The sequence below is a fragment of the Mus caroli genome, unplaced genomic scaffold (assembly GCF_978045245.1).
Source record: "Mus caroli unplaced genomic scaffold, Mus_caroli_1 scaffold_7, whole genome shotgun sequence".
In the NCBI taxonomy this organism is placed as follows: domain Eukaryota; kingdom Metazoa; phylum Chordata; class Mammalia; order Rodentia; family Muridae; genus Mus; species Mus caroli.
In genome coordinates, this window is record NW_028227262.1 from 119,465,139 (window position 1) to 119,482,181 (window position 17,043).

The 17,043-nt window shown below is 45.9% G+C and overlaps 1 protein-coding gene across 8 annotated transcripts in view; it reads right to left on the reverse strand.

The window, feature by feature from the left end:
- Positions 1-423: 423 nt before the first annotated feature.
- Positions 424-17,043, reverse strand: part of Nrf1 (nuclear respiratory factor 1) — a 107,682-nt gene continuing 91,062 nt past the window's right edge. For 4 of the 8 annotated variants that reach the window (XM_085840759.1, XM_085840758.1, XM_021165118.3 and 1 more), the window contains one exon: positions 8,580-8,855. In XM_085840759.1, the coding sequence (XP_085696885.1) occupies positions 8,599-8,855 (257 nt within the window). In that variant the 3' untranslated portion in view covers positions 8,580-8,598. Of the gene's footprint in view, positions 2,045-8,579; positions 8,856-12,803; positions 13,442-17,043 lie in introns of those variants that run through there. The other 4 variants (XM_021165121.3, XM_029478399.2, XM_029478398.2 and 1 more) reach the window with 2 other exon arrangements.

Consider the following 17,043-nt stretch of genomic DNA (forward strand, 5'->3'; position numbering starts at 1 on the left):
CATGTCTTTTGTAAAGGACAATGAGCCACACCCCAAAAGAGTCCTGTAGCCCAAGTGGCCAAGGCTGCTAGAGAGAGGGGCACTTTTTGTCGCCACATTAAACTATTTATTGAATGAGGCAATTTAGACAGAATGGAGAACAACACCGATTCCATGCTCTGCTGCTGGGGTCTTGCTTTTATCTTCTTGGCAATTTCTCAAACTATCGGGAGGCTTATTTCACCACAAAGGAACACAGGCCTTAAAGCCCCTGGACAGCTTCACAGTTTAAAAAAAAAAAAAGTAACCAATTGTAGAACCAGGACATTGATATGCAAATTTCCCACCCCTCCCTTATCACGTACAGAAAAGAACATACAAAGAACATTGTATAGTTTTATATAAAACAAGCAAATATAAGAATTGGAAACTTTTCTCAAAGGCTGAGCAAGACATGAAGAATCTTTTAATGTCTCATTAAAAAACAAAAAACCAAAAACACCACATTAAATACACTATCACGCACGGGAGAGGGCTGGCAGGAAGGAAGGAGGAAGAGTCCCTGCACGCCAGGAGCGGAGATTTGGCTTGTCAAGACATCAGATGAATGAGCCACGGGAGGGAGACTCAGGGCCTGTGCCTGGAAAGCACAGAGCTCACAGTGACAACGACTGCTCAGTGCAAGCTACACTGTGAGCAGGAAAGCTGTCCCAGGCCTGTGCCGCCAGGATGTGCCTGGGAAAAGTCCTCACAGAGTCTTCTGACCCATCTGTGACGGCCAGCCTTTGTGCAGAGGTCCTGTGTGAGGCAGTCTCCTCTGCTGAAATACAGCTGCAGACAGCTGGAGAACACGGTTCCCACGGCGCACCCTGATTTATGAGGAGTTTTCTCCCTCCTTCCTTTTTTGCTCTCCTATAATCTTCCCATTTTCTCCCACACACACACACACACACACACACACACACACACACACCCTGCACTTACACCCGCCTGCTCCGTGAACACTCCTCAGACCCTTGACACTTCTGTCACCTTCAGTTTGTAACAGGACTGACCTAACAACCAAGCAACTCTTGGATAGTCGTGAGACTGAGGGTTCCTGGGAAGGGAGACGATGGAGGCTGAGGAACGATTTCTTGCCCCCGCCAGGAGCCTGCAGGGCGTTTACCTGCCTGTGGCAAGGTCAGCACCTGGGCCAGCTGAAGTGTGTCTCTGCTGGCAAAGCGCGCATGTGCGCACGCGCTCTCGGTCCCTGGACTTCACAAGCACTCTCTGGACCACGCTGTGTCCTGGATCTTCCTTCCTTCGGTGAATCTAGCAGAGGTCTAGGCAGCCACTGGGAGGCAGCTTTGGTGAAGGACGTGGTCACCTCCGCCTGAGTCTTTCAGTAGCTCAATGCATGACCCTGGTATGAACGAAAACCAGGTGACTGTGTTTGGTCATGTACCCTACCACCCACGAAACTGGGTGGGTTCTTGTTCCCACAGTTCACCTTGATTTCATACAGGTAATTCCATGCAGGTTTCATACATATATATGTATGTACATATATACTTTATACATATATGTAAATGTGTATGTCCATATGTACACATATACATATATTCACACTCACACGTACACACACGTAAGTATACACACATTTCTGCACAAAGAAGTCTGGCCACAATTTGGCTTTTTGGGACAGTGAAATCGGTGGCGTTTCTCACTCCACCAGATCCCAGAAGTGGTGCTTTTAAAAAATGTGATTCCAAAAGCTGCTGCCTTTCTTCCTTCTTAAAAAAAGGTTACCAAAACTTTCTTTCCAAGTCGAGAGACTTAATTCCATTTGATTGCACCTCTGCAAACATGTAAAAAATTCTGAAGTAGACTAAAAAACGCTGCCATGATAGAGCTCCACGCTACTGTTCCAAGGTCACCACCTCCACAGCCTGGCCATCCATGGTGACTGCGCTGTCCGATATCCTGGTGGTCACTGGGGCCATGGCCACCTGCACCGGCCCGTTGCCCTGGGCGAGGCTGGTTACCACAGTCTGGTACATGCTCACAGGAATCTGGACCAGGCCTGGAGAGACAAAGCAAGACCGTTGGTGGGGCCCAAGCTCAGGACCCAGGCGCTGGCTCGGGCAACTGGCTCTGGTCCTTCAGGGCATCCCTGCCTGCCAGCCCTGGGCCAATGACTCACCTGCTTCCCAGACAGAGAAGTCTCAACTTTTTTCCATTCTTTTCAGAGACAAGGTTTTGCAGTGCAGCCAGCCAGGCTGGCCCTGAGCTTTTGCTCCCTTGGCCTCGGCCTCTCAAGAGCTCAGACTCTGGGCATGTGCCTGGCGCTGGGCAGTAAATTTCTCTCCTCACTTCATTTTAGTTCTTAGACTCTCGGGAAAGGAGTGCGGGAACACTGAGAACACTTGCACCGAGACCTTGCGGCCTCCTTCTTTAGGAAGCGCAGCCCACCAATGTGAGTCTTCCCACCCTGGCTGCCAGCCCTGCTGCCAGCAGCACATCACCCACTGCTCCTGGGCTATGCTGTGGTCTCTTTGAGCCCGCTAGCTGCCCGAGTTCAAGCTTCTATCAGCTGGAAAAGGAACAACAACAAAAAACAAATCTCTTGTCTTCTGCTCTGTTGTCTGGCTACTGGTCCACTTATGTTTTTTGTTTTTGTTTTTGTTTTTTTCCTCCAGAGTTAAACGTGAAAAAGAATTCAATCAAATAAGTTCATTTGTCTCCAAATTTTAGGATTTCACAGACTAGTATAATTTAAAAAACACAGTTTAGGATCAGCTAAGAGCAATGGCAAAGCAAATGCAGCCCAGCACCACTGTACAGTACATGGACACTGGGGAGAGCGACCCATTTCCAGTTCACTCAGGCCAAAGACTCATGTGCATCCACCTGCCTTGTTTTCTTGCCGGAAGTAGAATTACAATACACAGGGCAAGGCTGTGCTTCGCAAGCCATCAACCAAAACTAGTCTGATTGTCAGTGAAGTGAAAGTGAACTCCTGCCCAAAGGGACTCAGGGTGCAGGGGCCTGGATCCTTCAGGTAGAGAGAGGCAGCCAATAACAGTGGAAAACTAGTATTTAGCTGACTGGGTTAGTAGGTAGAAGCCCCAAACCTTAACATCTAGACCATTGTGATAGAAGATCTGAGATTCACCCCCACCCCACCCCACCCCCAAAAAACCCAAACTAATAGTGAAATGAGGTGAGTGGAATGGCCTGTTCTAATACTAACTAGCTCTAATGTCCATAAGTCGCCTAGCTCTATCCCTGAACAAGCAGCATTCTAGTGTGCCACTCTTAAAGGGGCACAGAACCATACAAGGACAACATAGACAACTTAGGGAGAAAACAAAACAAACAAATGCTGGCAAAGTCTGATAGCCCCCGAGTATTTTCTTAAAATGGGATTTTATATGTTATACATCATATTAAATCCATATATATCTCATATAAAACCCAACACACACATACAGACACAAAACAAACAAACCAAAAAACCCATACACACCTGTAGTGGGAATTTGAGACAGAATTCCCCGAGCTTAGGAGTTCCAGGCTAATGTAGGCTATAACATAAGGGACTTCATTTCAGAAATACAAAATAAAGAGCTGGAAGTCTAGCTCAGTGGAAGAAGTCTTGTCTGGCATGTATGAGGTTCTAAGTTAGATTCCTAACACCACAAACAACAGCAGCCCCCAAACCACCCACCCACTCACTCACCCAATCAATCAGACTTCAAACTCCCAAACTTGCGATAGGATATGTCTCTAATCCTAGCACCCAGGGAGGCTAAGACAGGACAACTGTGAGTTTGAAACTAATGTGAACCACAGAGTGAGACCCTGTCCCATAAAAACAGCAGTGGCAGCAACAATACCCTGGGGAACCCCAAAATCCTACAACCAACTAGAAAAGAAAAATATGAGAGTAATTTAAAAATAAAAAATACAATAAATGAAACACATTGCAAAGGGTATAGTATAACAAGAAAAAAAATCACAGAGACTAGAAAAGATTAGAAAGTAGGGAAATTTGTCGCACAAGATTAGAAATAAGACACACAAGCAAACTTCTATTACTGAAAAGCAAGTTTGGCATGGAAAAGGCCACTTGATGCTCTAGGTGCAATGGACAGCAAGAGACCCAGACACATCTCAGCGTACAAGGGAGACAGGGAAGAGCCGAAAGATTCCAGAAGAACAAAGCAGAGGTTGGGAGCATACGTAAAATACTGGACGTGGGAACAATACTAGATGTCATGGCAACCCTAGAAGCTAAAATGATGGAACCATGCCTTCAGGCATTGATTCAAGCGTCCCCGAATTGCTTTCAGCCTAGAATTTTACACCCAGCTAAGATGATCAATAAGAATCACATATGACACAACTTCAGCTATGGCTCAAACTTTAGCTGCTGCCCACGCACACTTTCTCTCAGAAAATGTGCTCCATATTAGCACAGAAATCTCAAGCACAGGCTCTGGAGACAGAGACAATGGGAGCAAGACCAGGGGCAGGGCTGGGCTTGAGCACCAGGAGCCATCAGAAGGACTAAAGCCGGAAACAACTGGTTGAATGTTGAGGGAGCGCCCAGAAGAGGAGGCAGGCAGGATCTCTGGGAGTTGAAGGTAAACCTGATCTACACAGTGAGGAGAGTTTCAGGCCAGCCAGTGAATAGTGAGACCTTGTCTCCAAAAGAAAGACAAGAGAGAGAGAAGGCCTGGCAGGTGGGAGCCTTTTAAGCAATCCTGATAACCTAGGTTCAATGGCCAGGACCCACATGGTGAATGGAGAGCAGTGACTCCCAAAAGTTGCCTCCTGACCATCACACACACTTGGTGGTATGCACTTACGCACATGTGTGTCTGCCTGTCCAAGTGTATGTGTGAATCCAAAGGAAATTAATGCAAAAGAAAATATGATTTCGTAGTCTTGACTGTCTGATAGCATTCTCCAAGAGTGAGCTTTGTCAATTTAGGGATAAGCATTTGATGGTGCAACATGAAACAGGCTTGTTTTGATGACAGTCATTTTGAAACCCCACTTACAAGGGCATGTTAACATAACACAGGCTGGGCAGTCAGTACAGCTTCCTGGAGAGCCTGGGGCTGATTCTTGTTGTGTGATGCGGAAAAGCTGGCAGAGGGCTGCGAAGGAACAGGAGGTTGAGGCTTCAGGGTGAAGGTGGTCTGGTTTCTTCTAAGCCATTGCAAATCAAGTGCTGAAGCAATTCTCTCCATTCACCCTCCCTCGCCACAGAGAATAGTTTTATTTTTACTACATTGCTTACTTAGTCCTTTGGCACCATCATGTTAATAATGTTAAGATACTTTGGCATGGTGTTCAAGGCTCTCATGGTCTGTTCTCGTCTATTTTCTCCTTTTGAGGCAGGGTCTCAACATGGAGCACAGGCTGGCTTTGAGTCTGTGATCGTCCTGCCAAGTGCCCACTGTGCTCTGCCTGCAAGGGCTGGCATGTACTTGAGCTTCTCCACACAAGCATCTCCATGCTTGTCTGCTCCGTGCCTTTTGCAGCAACTGTCTTTGGCTTGTTCTTTGGTTCTCCAAGTCTCTGTCCTCCAATGATTCGGGTCCTGTTCCCTGGTAGTCTCATGGCACTTTGCCCAGACCTCTCCAGAGGAATGGTTCTTACACAGTGTCACCGTTTGTCTTATCTCCACTTCCATTGCAAAGGGACAGAGCCTATCACTGAGCAGGTGCTCAGCACATTCTCTACACTCATCATAAATGAAAACTCCAATGTCTAATCACTGTTAAGGGTGGTGGCTCAAGTCTGTAACCTTAGCAGTCAGGCCAGCCTGGGCTAAATAGGGAGACACTTTCTCCTAAAATAAAAACAAAGTAAAAATATCACACCCAAGACCTATCCAAATTAAAAAAAAAATATATATATATATATATATACAAATATATATTTTTTGCAGATTGCATTTTGTGTATTTCACATAACTCAGGGAAGAAGCAAATTTGGCCTCAGTTGTACTGAGTTACTTCCTCACAAAGCTGTCTCAGTGTGAGTGACTGTGACAATTATTATACATCGTAAAGGCTTTTCAAAGAGAGAAACTCCATCAGCGGGGTCACTGACAACCTCCGATACCTCAGAACGCCTCTTCTATATGTGCTCTAAGCAGACACCCACCTTAAATAAACGTATCACCATCTTCATGTGGGCATCTTAAGATCTCTCTCACAAAAACACCCATGCAGGCATTTTGACATGGGATTAGATTAAATCTCCTCTGTGTCTCTGTCTGACCTAGCAGCCTTTATGGCACGAGGGGGGGGGGTGCGGCGGCTTTGAAACCCAGTATGCACTAAGTCGGGCGGCTGCCCTTGGAAGAGAGATGATTAAATGCTGACGCTCAGTAATCAGGCCGTGGCTGCCCCTCCATCTGCTCAGCCTGCCCCTGATTAGCCCTAATCTAGAGGCACACGTTAATCCCTGCTTGTATTCTGGGTCATTTCAATTGATTAAGCAACAGGAAGCCCTTCATGATCTACTTTAAGGGCCTGAAGGGCCCTTTCCTTTTCAGGAAACCCCAGTACAGTCTTGGCGACTGGACTCCATGGTATGTGTGTGGCTGCATGTCCCCTTGCCTTGTGTAGGGCCCTGGAGATCGACGCAGGATAGTGTCTCCATAAATGAGCATTCCTCCAGCAGGTGCCAGGATTCTCAGGGAGGCACTCACCATGTTCTAAAGACTCAAAAGGGCAAAGTCACACAAATGCTAAGAGTTCAGTGAATCTAAACTGCTTTAAATTTAAAGTTTACTACCATTTGTTTTGTTTTGCGATAGGATCTTATTGTGTAGCCCAGGTTAGCATCAAACTCATGGCACTCTTCCTGCCTGACTGAGGACATTCTGATTGCCGCTGTGATGCCCACATCCCAAACGCTTATCCAGGGAGACAGAAACAGGTAAAAAAAAATTTGTGTTTGAGGCCAGTCTGGTCAGCAAAGCCAGTTCTAGGCCAATCAGGGCCACAAAATGAGATCCGCCTCCTAAAGTTTAGAAAAAACAAAATTCAAGGACAGGCAAGATGGTTCAGCGGGTGAAGGTGCTCACAACTAGTTCAATTCTCAGGACCCAGGTGAGGGATGGAGAGAACTGACTTCCTGACTCCAATAAGCAGGTTTTAGATGTCTACCTATGTGTAAGCACGCGCACGCGCACACGCACACGCACACACACACGCACATGTAACAGCAACAATACCTAGCACCAGCAGCTACTGGGTGTGGTGGTAGATGCCTATAAAATGAACACTTGGTGGGGAGGGGGCCTGCAACCCTATAGGAGGAACAAAAATATGAACTAACCCGTACCCCCCAGAGCTGTGTCTTTAGTTGCATATGTAGCAGAAGATGGCCTAGTTGGCTATCAATGGGAGGAGAGGCCCCTTGGTCTTGCAAAGATTATATGCCCCAGTACAGGGGAATGCCAGGGTCAGGAAGCGGGAGTAGGTAGGTTGGGGAGCAGGGTAGGGGGAGGGTATAGGGGGCTTTGGGGATAGCATTTGAAGTGTAAATGAAGAAAATATCTAATAATAAAAAAGAACACTTGGGAGGCAAGACAGGCAGGAGGATCTTTGGTCTGAGACCAGCCCAGGCTACATGGTGAGTGAGACCGGGTCTCAAAGTCAAAACCACCCCCAAGGCCCCAAAGTCTGTCCTAGCGCACAGCCTCCGAGGCCAGCCTTGTCAACATAGGAAGACTCTCTCAAAAACACAACAAAACAAACAGGTAAACAGACTGGCTGTTATGTCCATTGCACACCTCTCCCCCAAGCTACATGTCTGGGCTTTGGATTTGGATCTGGAAGCCTTTCCATGCACCACAGTACCCAACACCCAGCACCCTGGCCAGCAGGTAGAAGACTGGCCCATCAGAACTCCCTGCTGCCTCTCCAGGCTTCATGGTACATCATGGCCGCACTGCCAAAGGGAGAAGAGAGGTGAAAAGGACCCCAGAAAGCTCAGATCTTCAGGGTCAGCAAACTCTCTAGAGGAACTGTCAGCCCTATGCCCACGTTTCCTCTTAAGTGAGGCCTGACCCTGTTGTCTTCACTGCTGAACATAAGTGGTAAAGCATAGCCAGTCTTCTCTCTCTTCCTTACCTCAATACTGGACAATTACATCCTTCCCGAAGCCCATGGTCAAGCCTCTGACATCCTCCTCTGCACCTCCACTTTACATTCAATACATCACCAAATCTTGTCAACTCTCCTTCCTTCTTGTAAAAACTTGTTTTTATTAACTTTATTCATATGCATGCATATTCCTGTGTAGGGGAATGAGATGTATGTAGACCCCTTGGAGCTGGACTTACAGGCAGTTGGGACCAGCCTCACATGGGTTTTCTGAAAGGGGGTGAGCATTCCACACTGCCAATCAGCTCTGCAACCCCAAACTCTTTCAAAAGTAAACCAGAACTTGGTTTCTACTACTTCAATGTCAGTAATACTTAGGAGTCCCGTTCCAATATTGTACCTTTAGTTTTCAGAAACGTAGTTAAAAACCAAACCAAACCACCTACCCCACAGTCAAGACCAAAACCCAAACCATACATATGCTAAAGTTAAAAGCTAATTTTTATTTCTTTTTCAATTGCTGAGGCGAATTAAATTTGAAGAAGATTATATCTCCGTCTTCAACAACGTAAGCTCTGCCTTGTTGTTTGTACTTCCCAGCAGCCTTAGCTGCGTTCTCAGAACTTTCCTCTTTAAGATCTTCGTCTTTCATTACTTCCGCCATAATGAATCCCTTTCCAAAATCTGTATGAATCTTTCCTGCAGCCTGAGGAGCCGTCACGGCTTTGCTGATGGTCCATGCATGAACTCCATCTGGGCCTGCAGTGAGAAAGTACTCTAGTTGGAGTGCTGCAAACCCAGCCTTAGAGATCTTTGGTCAAGCATTGTCCTGCTCAGTTCCAGATACTTCTCCGTCTCCTCCGCACTTTAACCCAGGGTGGTCTCAAACTCTCAATCCTGCTGTCTCGGCGTCCCAGGAGCTGAGAGTATAAAACCACCTACACCAGCTGACTCTTGAGCAAGCATACGCAGACTTTTCCCACAAGTTCCCTACATTATTGCTCCATCACAACCATGGTCCCTCAACTCTCCCCAAACGTATCTCCCTGCCTAGATCTGCCCTGCAGCTCTGAGCAGGGCTCTTCTGACAGTCCCCACATTTTTCCAGGTGTGTTTTCTGCCTCCTGTGATGTCATGGACTCTGCCACTCACATGATACCAAATCTGCACAGACCTGCCCTGCTTCCAAGTAGTTCCAGGGCTTCCCTTAAGATGTCTGCATACGGATGTAAGGGGGATGTAAGGGTGATCTGGCTGCGAAATCTGCCACCCCATTGATTGCCAGGGTTGATTTGGCTGATCAGGCTGGCTAGGCAGGTGTTCCCTTCCTCCCTCACCGCTCCATGTGTGTCCTTCCCGAAGCTGTGCGCTAGGTTGAAGAGGATGACCTTCCCCGAATAGAGGACCGGTCTTTGGTCAAGGGTATACGAATAGCTGCGCTCCCCTGCTAGAACCTCCAAACAAGCTCTCAAGAAGTCTGTGTACTTTTAGCTGTTGATAATAAGACTGTCACTGAATACTGAGCACCCTGGGTAGAAAAGTGTTCAGTTACTGTATGGTCTTCATGACTTTTAAAGAAACTGAGCTACACTCCTTCCAGCCTTGCCCTCTTGGCACTGAAGGGCCTTGAAGCCCTTTCTTTTGCTCTAGAGCAAAGCAGCCTTCCCCATAAGCATCCTTAAGGGGCTGTAATCAAATGTTCTGTGGAACTCTATGGCTTTCCACAGGAGGGTTATTTTACTATATAGTCTTATATAATCTTACTTCCATTAATGTGTTCTTTTTTTTTTTTTAAAATAAGATTTATTTATTTATTATATGTAAATACACTGTAGCTGTCTTCAGACACTCCAGAAGAGGGAGTCAGATCTCATTACGGGTGGTTGTGAGCCACCATGTGGTTGCTGGGATTTGAACTTCAGACCTTTGGAAGAGCAGTCGGGTGCTCTTACCCACTGAGTCATCTCACCAGCCCCCATTAATGTGTTCTTAGCCACAACGACCCATGTGAATTCTGTCACTGAATACCTGTGGCCCTTAGTTTCCTCACATGTAAAATGGTCACTAGTAATCTCACAGGGGACCTGAAAACCCTTGGTACAGTGTCTAGCACACAGTAGGTCTACAGTACTTGTCAGCTGCTTTTCAAGATGACTTTGATTGAGAAGTGTAGTTTGGGTTGCAAGTGGTAGATTAACACTCCCAGGAAGCAGCACACATCTTGCAACAGGAATTTGCTCCTATGGTGGGCAGATCCTTTGCTGAAAGTCTCCAGATGAAAGCCATAGAATCATGCAGAGGACTGGCAGGCAGCTCCCCATGCACATCACAGCAATGGAACCACACGAGGGAAATGAAGCAGCTGCTAACGGAGCACACAGACCCGCTGACTGAGAGCCCAGGCGAGCACACAACCCAGGGCCAGCCACTAACCCAATTACCAAAGTGAAAAACAGGACCAGTGCTGGGGCTGGGGCTGGAGCTCAGGGGTAAAATGCTTGCCTAACATATGAAGGCTATGGGTTCATTCCCAGCACTGAAGGAAATGTGTCATATATATGAGTGATCACTGACAGTATAATATTATCAAACACTTCTCAGAAGTGAACAGGATAGACATGAACCAAACACAGGGCCTCAGGACTGGCTGGTTATCCAGCTCTACGGTGGCTTGCCCTCCCCCACCTCAAGACAAGATAGGGCAGGATAGACAACTTTGGGAAAAATGGGCCTTTCATTTGCCTTCCAAGCTGGGAAACCTTTGGGAATTGTTGTTTGCTGTAACTTAATCTTTCAGTCCAAAGGCCTTGTGAGTTGGCTGTGGAAATATTTTTAGTTGGAGAATATTGATAGTCACCACAGGAAAAAAAAAGTAGCTAAACAATATAAACACAACAGTTGGTTTGAGACATGTTCTGCACTGTAGCCTTGGCTGGAACTTACTGTATGGCACAAGTTTGCCTCACATTCAGCAATTCTCCTGCCTTGGCCTCCTGAGTGCTGCAATTACAGGCATGAGCCACCACAACTGACTGAGAAATGATTTTTTAAACTAAAAGGAAATGATATTGTAATGTTTTCTGGAGTTTATTAACATGAGGGCTAAGAGGTAGTGGGAGAACACTGACCTAAGTGGGGATGTAAGTCCATGACCAGAGAGGAAAACGAAGGAGAAAGCTCTGAAGACATCGCTCAGAGTTAATAGCAATGGTTGCCCTTGTGGAGGACCTGGGTTTGGTTCTCAGCAACTTGGTGGCTCACAACCATCCTTAACTCCAGTTCCAGGAGACCTGATGCCCTCTTCTGACCTCTGCAGGCACCATGCACACAGATGCATACTGATGTGGGCAAAACATTTACAAATTAAGTAAGTCTGAGAAGAGAAAGGAGGAGGAGGAAAAGGGAAGGAACAAGGAATCAAACCCCCACTCCCGTATCACAAAACTTGTCAAGTCCCTGAGGGTCGGCAAGACTTCAGGGGAGGGAAGTCTTCGGAAGGTTCACTTGAAGACTTGGAAGAACACACCAATGGCTGATATCTAAGGAAAGGCACTATTGTGTAAATCAAACAAAACACGCCTGGTTACCTGGCTGGGAAGCAGAGAAAGTCAGGAAGAGAAGCTAGGTCAGCATGTAGATGGGAGGAAGAGGCAGATGTCCAAGGAAGGACCAGATGGAAAGAAATTGGAGAGAGAGGGCAAGAGGAAGGTCATGAAAAGAATGCCAACCTCAAGTGGAAGAGCCGGTAGCTCTGACGCTCGGACACAGGGGAGCAAGGGCTATTCGGCTTTCCCTTGTGTGCGGAGTCTGAAGCATTTGGGGAATCTATGGATCAAATGTGTTACACCCGGCAAGCACTCACAGACTCTCGCACCTAGGAGCAGCCTCAGCAGTGGGCCCTTCTCAGTACTCAGAGCTTCCTTTCTTCTGGTCAATCTCAAGATACACTCAGGGGAAAAAAATGCTTTAGGTTCACAGCAGCTGGCCAGCTGGGACACTGTCACTGTCCTTTGCCTTTAAGACTTGAAAGAAACTCCTTTTGCACTGTTGCCCATAAATCAAACGTTTAAATTAATTTTTTACTTTTTAGTAAATGTATTTCAAAGGTATCTTGGAAACATGAACTCCTGGGTTCCTCTGGAACAGCCTGGAGATGTTCAGGAGCACTGTGAAATGAGGCTCTGTGATTTGGCATCGCAACCCCATGGCTCATCATCCTAGCCATTGAACCTCCAGTGTGAGCTTAATTCTAGGCCTGCTGATCTAACCATTAATGCTTTTCTGAAAGTGGAAACAGAAACAAACCTTTGATTAGAGAGTAGAACATGTACTCAGCTTAGGATATGTGACCTAACTGTACAGAGAAGACCAGAGATAAGATCAGGGCCACCAACCTACACACTAGTGGCTCAAAAGAAAGTTACCAAGCTGTGGGTGTTTTGTTTTGTTTTCTTCAGTACAGGGTTTCTCTATGTAACCCTGGCTGCTTGGGACTCACTGTGTAGACCAGGCTGCTCTCAGACTCAGAGATTCGCCTGTCTCTGCCTCCTGAGTGGTAGGACCAAGCTGAGTTTTAGTGCAGAATGAGGAGTTGTAGGCTCACACAGAAGCTACCCAGAGTGAAGACACTTCCAGAGTTTGACATAATTACACAGAGACAACTACCTCAGTAAAGCCTCATCTTTTTTTTTTTTTTTTTTTAAACGAGTCACTTTTTTATTGGGTTTTAATTCTCAGGGTATGAAAGGAGTTCCCCACACAGGAGTTAGGAAGACAACCATGGTCCAGAGTGCACCCTGGGCACTGTCCCCTCTTCAGTGGTTAGCTATATGGGTTGCCATTCAGGTTTGAATTCTTGTAAGAAAGGCAGGATCTGAAAAGATGTAAGCTGCCAGTACCAAGCCAACCCAGCAATGCATACTTTCTTTCTTCTCACTGGCGTATTGCAGTGACCTCTTTGAAATGCTCCGACGATGTCTGTAGGGGCGAAACCCCATATCAGGGTCTAGTGCAGCAGCTCCCCTACTGTGACAGCTAAAGGTTTCTTCTTCTTCACTGGTAGGACTGGCAACATCTTGGAGTCCGTTTATTCGCCAAAACCAGTCATTGTGACCAGTCACTTTCTCTGTCTCTCGCATCTGAACTATACTCGCATAGCCATCTTGTCCGCCAGGGACAAGCTCTTTACAAGGGACTCAGGCCATCCATAGAAGAAGCAGAGCCTGAAATGGCAGCGCTGCAGTGACTGTGCCCTCAGCTGCTTCCTTCTCTCCCCAAAGACGAACCCACCTGTAGCCTTCTTGCCAGGATCCACTTGTAACCTCCACAGTCTGCCATAAAGAGGCCTGACAAGAACATAGAACTGTTAAAAGGCGCTGGGCTGGACGAGACACTAGAACCTGCCAAAGCTTTGCAGCTTCCCATACACCTTGGTGCACAGTGTTCTGTGAAATTTTTAACAAATTCAGCTCATCAACACAGCAGTTCACTGGGTGTATGTGGTGTGTGCATTTACAAATGCATACCTTACAGCCAGCCCTTAGTCGAGCCAGAGGGTGAGCCGGGTCCTCCTGATGGCGTCTGTCCTAAAGTAGCAGTTATGATGTGGTTTTTTTGCAGCAGGTCTCCCTTCCTAATTATGTCTTCCTTAAGCTAATATGAAAACTAATTTGGGGGCTGGTGAGATGGCTCAGTGGGTAAGAGCACCCGACTGCTCTTCCGAAGGTCCAGAGTTCTAATCCCAGCAACCACATGGTGGCTCACAACCATCCGTAACGAGATCTGGCGCCCTCTTCTGGAGTGTCTGAAGACAGCTACAGTGTACTTACATGTAATAAATAAATAAATCTTTAAAAAAAAAAAGAAAACTAATTTGTATTTCCTAAGCACCCAGCAGCTGGGCAGGGAGTGGTGGGGAGGGTCTAGGCTTACACTGGCCTGCTTAGAGAAACTGCCCAAGGATTTAAAATGTGTCACAAGTAATCTACATGAGAGATAATCTGTGAGAATCAAGAACTGATTATACTTATAAAATCCACAGGCCACTTTTGACTATGAGGGCCAATTTGTGCTTAAATAATATTACATTTATTAGTTAAGTTAGGAAAAAAAAAGATCCTGTCTAAGTGTGAAGCAATAGTGTTTACTTCATATGAGCTTTCGCCCAATTGTCAAAGCAACCATGTGGAAGCAGAGGGAAAGGAAGCAAGATTAAAGCCATTTACACTTGCCGGGACAGGAAGCTGCCAACAACCTTCTTTCTGACTCCTAGGGGCACCGGCCATACCTTAAGCTGTCTATACAAGGAACACTTCACCTATGTCTGGCCTGAGTTTCACATGGCCTCTTGTTAAAAACTTTTGAGGGAAACCCCCACAAAACTCTTTAGTTCTCATAGCTAGGCCATAAAAGCTTAGGAAAGAGGCAGCCAGGGAAAGGATAAATTGAACACAGACATTAAATCCCACTGGGTGTGGTGGTGCATACCTTGGATCTCAGAGCTTGGGAGGCAGAGGCAAGTGAAGCGCTGGGAGTTTGAGGACAGCCTGGTCTACACAGTGAGTGCCAAGCCAGCCGAGACTGCAGTTAGGCCCTATCTCAAAACATCAAAAAGTAGACATTCCTAAAACCAAATCCCTTCCTCAGTATATTTCAGTATTTTTTTTTTTCTCTTTCTTTTTGTGAGGATAGTGGGGCAATCCTTGGAGGCATTTTTTTTTTCTTTTTTAAAAACTAAACCAGGCAGTGGTGGCACATGCCTTTAACTCCAGCATTCAGAGGGCAGAAGCAGGTGAACTCTACAGCACAAGTTCTAGGACATCCAGACTTATATAGAGAAACCTCGTCTCAAAACAAACAAAACCAAACCCCTTGAGAATACAGTCTAGGTAGTGTGGCTAGGAGCATATTCTAGACATTCAGACATTTTTCTTCTATCAAGACTGCACTAGATATTTAAAAGATTCCTAAAGCATCCAAGATATGTCAAGTTCAGACTAATGTCTCTGGGATCACCTATAACAAACAAGACATGGTCAATCTGTGTGCTAGCTGACACCATGCCTGTGGAGGGTGGCTAAGGAACTACCCTTTCTTTTCATTTCATTTCATTTGGATTAACTCAGTGGTTAAGAGCACTGATTGCTCTTCCAGAATTCAATTCCCAGCAACCACATGGTGGCTCACAACCATCTGTAATGGGATCTGATGCCCTCTTCTGGTGTGTCTGAGGACAGCTAAAGTATACTCATATGTATACTTTTTTTTTTTTTTTTTTTTTTTTCTAAATTTCAAGATAGGGTTTCTCTGTGTAGCCCTGGCTGTCCTGGAAACTCAGAAATTTGCCTGCCTCTGCCTCCCAAATTCTGGAATTAAAGGAGTGTGCCACCACTGCCTGGCTTTTTCCTGTGTGTTTGTGTGTGTGTGTGTGTTTTTTTTAAAAGATTTATTTATTTATTTATTATATATGTAAGTACACTGTAGCTATCTCCAGACGCCCAAGAAGAGGGCATCAGGCATCACAGATGACTGTGACCCAACTTGAGGTTGCTGGGATTTGAACTCAGGACCTTCGGAAGAGCAGTTAGTGCTCTTAACCGCTGAGCCACCCCTCCAGCCCCTGGAATAAATCTTTAAAACAACAAAAAAAAAATCTCGAATTTCTAGTATGCCCATCTATGTGACTGAGATGTACATCAGCCACAGAGACACACGGAGACACCAGAAGAGCTGCTTTTGTTTGGATGGAAACTCAATCTGAAAATGGGTGCTTTGTGTTAGTCTGAAAAAAATTCCTGGACATTTCCTTATTTTATGTCACAATTCATTCTTTTTCTACCCCAGTCTACCAACTTATTTTAACACTCCCTAGTCCCTTAGACCTCCAGGAAGCTGGGCCAGCATTACAAGCATTATACAGCGTAAGGTGTACCCACAGCTAGTGCTGAGCACTGTGGAGAAGCTGGGAATGACCAGCAGTCAGAAGAGCTCTTGCTGGCTCTCGGGTGAGCCAATCTGATAGCACAGCCTTTGTTGCGTTGCTTGGAGCCAATGGCTCAGTTCCAATACTTAGACCCCTTCAGTGATTCTCAAATCCAATTGCTAGCTTAACAACAGCAAAGATTTTTTTTTTTAAATCAATTTCACTTTGAAAGCCCTATTTAGGCTCTGAAAATCTCTAAATTAGGGCCCTTCTGATAATGAAGATTTGGTGTAATTATAATGTCACAGGCAATTGTGCTGACAAAGCAAAACCAGCCATGTCTAGTTGCTGGGCCTTTGCTCTCAACCTGACCAAAAAAAGGAAGAAAAAAAAGCAGCTTTGTCAGGAGCAGATGTGTGTGGGGAGGCCCAGGAAGGCAGATCTACTGAATGGAGCAGGTGCCACTTAGACATTCACTTTACCCATTCCAACCACAACCTCCCTTCATCTGATACCCTGCTCCTGGCAGGAGACAGAGAGCATCGCACAAAAAGGAATCATGTTTATCCTGTTCAGATTACTTCTTCTAGGCTGCTGCTGCTGCTGCTGCTGGGCTCTGCACATTTGCTCTTTATTAAGCAAATGGAATAGCTGGATGCAGGGAAGTGAATCCTGTATTTACACAGGTAACATGAGAGTCAGAAGGCCCCAAAGCATCCAGGCTGTGATGTGCACATTATTAGAGTTAGTAACAGAATGCTGAAATTCCTTCAAAATCCTAACAGAAGCATAAACTAAAAGAGGAAGGTCCTCTTTTATTCAAGACTTCTAAAAACTTTCTTCTCCCGAAGCTTGCCCTGTTATGACGTGGGTTCCTGTGTGAACAGAAGTTAAGGACCCTTTAACACGCCTAACTATGCCTGTAAGAATGTGGGAAACACCAACAAGTGTTTTCCAAGCACGAATCGAACAGTAAGTAATGACTCCAGTTAAATTTGTTCAACTATCTCTAGATTTGGCATTAAA